Source organism: Pinus tabuliformis, chromosome 7, assembly GCF_031772625.1.
Source record: "Pinus tabuliformis cultivar Carrire ecotype Pingquan chromosome 7, CPIR1, whole genome shotgun sequence".
NCBI classification, from domain to species: Eukaryota; Viridiplantae; Streptophyta; class Pinopsida; order Pinales; family Pinaceae; genus Pinus; species Pinus tabuliformis.
Window position 1 is genome coordinate 1,231,323,358 of NC_142293.1, and position 5,501 is coordinate 1,231,328,858.

Here is a 5,501-nt window from a genome sequence, read left to right on the forward strand (position 1 = left end):
AACCTCTTCTTATACATAAGATACATAAGATACCTAGTCATGGCTATTATTTCAATGGGGGACATGCTTGCTTCAATCAGGAGGAGTATGTTGAACTCCTTACGAATTTTCCTATGCAAATTATTTAGACTTCGTAACAACTTTATATGAATATGATTATACTCAACCCAAGGGAGCAACTCAATTGGTGATGGCTGTGTAAATAAATTATAATGTGTGAGGAGGTTTGTGGTTGAAATCCCCCTAATTCACTTGTGCGTGGAATCAACCACATTTTTTAGATAAAATGAGTCAACATATATTGAAAATTATGCATATGTTCTGCTCTTTAAGGCCACAAATTGCCTTCTTTGATTTCCTAAGAATTTATATTGCTCAAATCCAAATTATAGGCATATTACTAGATTTTCTCTCCAATAGATTTCTAAAGACTACTCTCTTGCTCAATCATGAGTTTTGAGTAGAAAGTTATGGGATTTTGAAGTTGTCATTTCTACTTAATTATGTCATTTTCTTATTATTCCAATCTAGCTAAGAGGTAATATTTTGCCACTTGTAAAAGAAAATAAGTCAAGAACCAAGAAAACTTTTGTATTGGGTATAGATAAAATTCATGGTAGCAAGCACATAACTACCCTAATATTTGTAAATTTTTTCTCTAATCAAATTCTACAATAATATGAAATTGTCAACTTTGTCCTTTTTTCACTTTTCCCAAACTTAGTTTTAAGTTGAAATCGTGATCTTCCAAACTGAGGACATATAAAAAACCTTTACTAAGGAAATTTTGTCTAGATTGACGAGGAGGTAAAAGCTCGAGTAATACGATTTTTCTGGATTTGTGATATGGAGTCCCTTTTCCTTTGAAAATCCTAAAAATCCCCCAAAATGCCCTAGAATAGCTGATTTGGCTTGTTTTTGCATCCCCGTTCCAAAACCTTAGCCACAAGCTCCATTGGGCATTTTCATCTCTACTTCCTAAATTCACTATTTAAAAAACATCAATAATAGGGCCCTTATCAAAGAGTACCACCTTGTTCTTCAAAATATCCTAATTGGAAATTTCTAAAAAAATGGAGTAGAATTGACCAGTAGCCCTTGCTGGCACTTTATTAGGCCTCATTGTGGATTTATCCCTAAAATTTCAATTGAATATGAGAAAATCTATTTTTTTATGGCCAAAATGAGTTTTTGGGTCCGAATTTTTATTTTTTATTTTTATATATACCTTTATTTTGCTAATGTGTCATCATTGCTAACATTGATGAAACATGCTTGATGATGTGGAACTAGTCTCCACATGGAATCCTCTAATGTTGCCATGTCACCACCCTAGGCCATTTGAATGCTCCATCACTTCTAGGACTCCTCCTTCTCTCTCTTCTTCCTTTTCCTTTTATTTTCCTATGGCCCCATCTGACCTTGTGTTCCATGTGGCATGATGTGATCCATTGGTCCGACATAGGTCCCACCTATGCTAACATCTTAGATGGAATGCACCTTATTAGTTGTAGATCTCAAATCTATGACTGAGATCTTCTACGATCCATTAACTTGTTCAGTGGATAATTTTCTTCAAGGTCTTGTAATTTCTTACTTAAGTGGTTTCACTTGGAGACACATGGCACATGATTAATGGTTATAGGCTGAAATAACCTAATCCAATACAAAACAGGGCCTCAGACTTGGATGAAAACCCTCAGGAAAAGGGAGCACAACAACCCTTAAGCCCACAAAACAGACCTGGGGGGGGGATATCAAAGCTATCAAAGATTCGGGAACATGGTCGACTTCTTGTTTTCGGGGCTGGTATCAACATAGCCCAAGCCAGGCTAATGAAGAGCACGGTTATGGTGGGTAGGGTCCGTGTCCAGAATTACACCCCAACACGCTTAAAACAATGGACTGCAGAGGTTTGGGGGAACCTGATGGAGCAGCTTCCTGCCATCATCACAATGTTAAGGGGCTAGTTCGCCCTCATTTTCTCTCAACCAGAGTTGTGGATTGGGTCTTGAATTGGTATTGGCACACATAAATGACACCAATCCTGCTCAAACGTTGGTCGCCGCTGTTTGATCCAGAGAAGGAAAACATGGGAGCGATACCAATATGGGTGCGTCTCCCTGGACTCCCTCTCCAATTCTGGGCAGAGGACATTTTTCGATGCATTGGTGTTGACATGGGATTATACCTGGACCATGACAAACCTTACCAGGATATAGGCTGTATGGAAATTGCTAGAATTCTGGTGCATTTAGACACCCGGGAAGGACTGGTGGAGAGATACCAGATTCATATGGGCAAGATCACCAGGTGGCAGATATTAGATTATGAGGGCATTCCCTTTCGTTGCAGGTGGTGTCATGAGTTTGGTCATTTGTACAAAGATTTCTCTATGCTTTCAGGGAAACAACCGGATCCTCCGAGGACTCTTGTATTGGTAAGCACCCAAATGATGGAGGTGGAGGTTTCTTCTCCGGTGGTCCTTCTTTGTGTTCCTATGCCGAGTCGGGATGTTTTAGGAATGATGCCTTCACGGAAGTAATCTGGGACCTCTACGACACCAAACACCATATCACGCTCCAGAGAATCTACTCCTTTTTTGGGTACTCTTCCTCCCTCTCCTTTGTTTTCTCATGATTGTTTGGTTTCTGGTATTGCATCTGCTTCTATGTTTTTTTTGGGTCCGGGCACTAGGGTTAGCAAATTGTGTTCCTTAAACTGTCTTGTGGTATCATCTCCTCCTCTGCCCCTCAGTTCCTCCTCGACCATTATTCAGGATGCCCCTCTTCTGGCTCCTAAAGGCAGCCCTATCTCTAGTGGTTCTCACCGCTACAACTTGTAATCCTTACCTATGTCACAACCCTCTTCCTTTGGCCTAGATGAGGACCCCCTCCCATCCTTACCCTCGAAGCCCCCCGGGGGCAGACAATCCCACTTATCCAAAGCCATTAGGAGGGCTGGCATGGAGGCGGCTTCGGGCATACAGTCTCCCATTGATTGGGTCCTTAGAGAAAAGGGAAACCCTGCAAAGGTTACCCCATGAAGTGCCTCTCTTTCAACTGCAGGGGTTTGGCCAACCCAGACAAAAAACTGGCACTAAAAAGGTTATGCAATTTAGAGCGTTTGGATGTAATTTTTCTACAAGAGAATTTGGGGGAAGGGAGCTCCTTAAACAATATGCTCATGAAATTTCTCCCGGATTGGGTTTTTCATTTTCTAGATGTAAGAGGGCGATCGGGAGGTTGTGCCCTGGGGTATAAAAAAATATGGATAAGAATGGTTAATGTTTGGGGAGGGGAGGGTTCCCTGGGCGCCGATATTACCTCAACTGATATCATCACTCCCCTCAGGCTCATCAACATCTATGGGCCTTTCCATAACATGGAGTTATTCTGGGAAAGACTCTTGGAAGCTGATTTCATGCAATCTGAAAATTTGATCATTGGAGGTCATCTAAATTTCTCTTTAGGGCTTGCGGAATCCTGGGGTAACAAGGCCTATACTAACCCCTTAATGACCTTCTTTGAAGTTTTGATGGATTCTCATGACCTTCTAAACATTGAATCGACAAAGCTAATGGCGACTTGGAGGAATAGGACTGGGGAGGATGCTTTGGCTAGAAGACTGGATCGGTTCCTCATATGGGCTCCTCTGTTAGCCATATTGGATTGCATTCGTTAATGGATGGGTTCTGTGGGGATATTAAACCATTCCCTGATTTTATTGGAGATTCAGGATGCCAACCATAAACCCCACTTGCCTTTTAAGTTCAATTCGACTTGGCTTACTGAAGTAGAGTTCCACAATTTAGTAAGAGAAAATTGGACTCATTGCAACCCTGATAACCAATCCTCCCCAACTGAAGTTATTACAAACAACTTGACCTGATAAAAATTGAAAAACATCAGTTGGGCGAGGATCAAGCAAAAAAAGGACGAGGTAGAGCTTAAAAGGATTGAAGGGGTCCTCAAACAATTGGAAAACACAGGGCTTTCTAGTTATGCAACCACTGAGTCAAAGGAACAATTAATCAAACTGGAATCGGAAAAGATTAGACTTTTGAGACAGAAAGAGGAGACATGGCACCTAAAAAGCAGAGCGATTTGGATAAAGGCAGGGGATGAGAACTCCAAGTTCTTTCAACAATATGCCAGAGGGAGAAAGTCTATTAATACCATCCGAGAACTGCAAGATCATTCGGGCAAGGAGGCTAGCACTTTCAATCAACTTTCTGATATGGGAATGCATCATTTTTCACATATTTTTAAGGCTCCTAGGGGTGCCACCCTCCTTGAGATCCTTCGCATTGCTAAAGTTCTCCCTAGATTCGTTGAGATGGAAGAAGTGGAGGCTTTAAACGAGCCTGTTTCAACGGGGGAATTGGAAGCAAATTTGAAATGTTTCAATAGGGACAAAAGCTCAGGGCTAGATGGGTGGCCCATGTAATTCTACAACACTTTTATTGAGCTCATGGGGCAGGATCTTCTCTTGGCCATTGAGGAATGCAAAATTATAGGTAGGATGCACGAGGGGTTTAACTCGACCTTCCCGCCCCTCATCCCAAAAGTTTAAAAACCCCCTACCTTTGATGACTATCATCCTGTATACCTCTGCAACTGCATCTACAAAATTATATCCAAAATCATTGCCTTTCATGTAAAACCAATCCTATCCAGAATGATCTACAAGGAGCAGTTTGCTTTCCTCAGCCACCGCCAGATCCATGAAGCCATTGGGACCGCTTAGGAAGGCCTCCACTTGATCAAGAAACATAACAAAAAGTCCATTATCCTTAAGATCGATCTTTCCAAAGCATCTGATTGGGCTAGTTGGTCCTATCTACAACTTATCCTCACTCATATCGGTTTTTCTCATTCCTTCATTAACTAGATCATGTGTTGTTTCTCTTCTGCATCCTATAGTATTCTCATCAATGGGGATGCCTCTGGTTTTTTTCATGCTGAACGTGGTCTGAGACAGGGATGCCCACTATCCCCCATGCTTTTTTTGTTTATCATGGAATTTTTAAGCAGATTGATAAAAAATGCTTGCTCTGTTGGAGCTTTGGAGGGAGTCCTGATATCAGACATGATATCTCTCTCTCATCTATTGTTTGTAGACAATGTTCCTTTTTTTTAAAATGGTTCCTTCCATGATTCCTCTTGTTTCAAGAACATTCTATCACTGTTTTGTAAAGCTATATGTATGGAGCCAAATTATGACAAATCCACCATCATTTTTGTGTCGTTCCTTCAAAATGAGGAAAGGTATGCGTTACAAAAATTTTCTTTCGTCAAACAAGAGATGGATACAGGCCTTAAATATCTCAGGTTCAGGCTGAAGCCAAATGGGTATTGCATCGCCGACTGGTATTGGCTTATTGAAAAAATTGAAAGCCACATAAACATCTGGCAACAATGATGGCTCTATAGAGCTGGCAGGCTTACTTTAATAAAATTGGTGCTGGAGGCCATTCCGGTTTATTGAATGTTTCTTGC

At 41.1% G+C, this 5,501-nt stretch overlaps 1 protein-coding gene across 1 annotated transcript; it reads left to right on the forward strand.

Annotated features, from left to right (window-relative positions):
- The first annotated feature begins 3,279 nt into the window (after positions 1–3,279).
- On the forward strand, positions 3,280–4,449 carry LOC149251827 (uncharacterized). The gene is made up of 2 exons (XM_089454000.1): positions 3,280–3,656; positions 3,912–4,449. The coding sequence occupies exons 1-2, from the start codon at positions 3,280–3,282 to the stop codon at positions 4,447–4,449; spliced, it is 915 nt and encodes a 304-aa protein (XP_089310126.1).
- The last annotated feature ends 1,052 nt before the right edge of the window (positions 4,450–5,501 follow it).

Coding starts and splice junctions, on each gene's coding strand:
- LOC149251827 (XM_089454000.1), top strand. CDS start 3,280: ATGGTTAATGTTTGGGGAGGGGAGGGTTCCCTGGGCGCCGATATTACC. Junction 3,657..3,911: donor TTCCTCATATGGGCTCCTCT/GTTAGCCATATT, acceptor GAAAAACATCAG/TTGGGCGAGGATCAAGCAAA.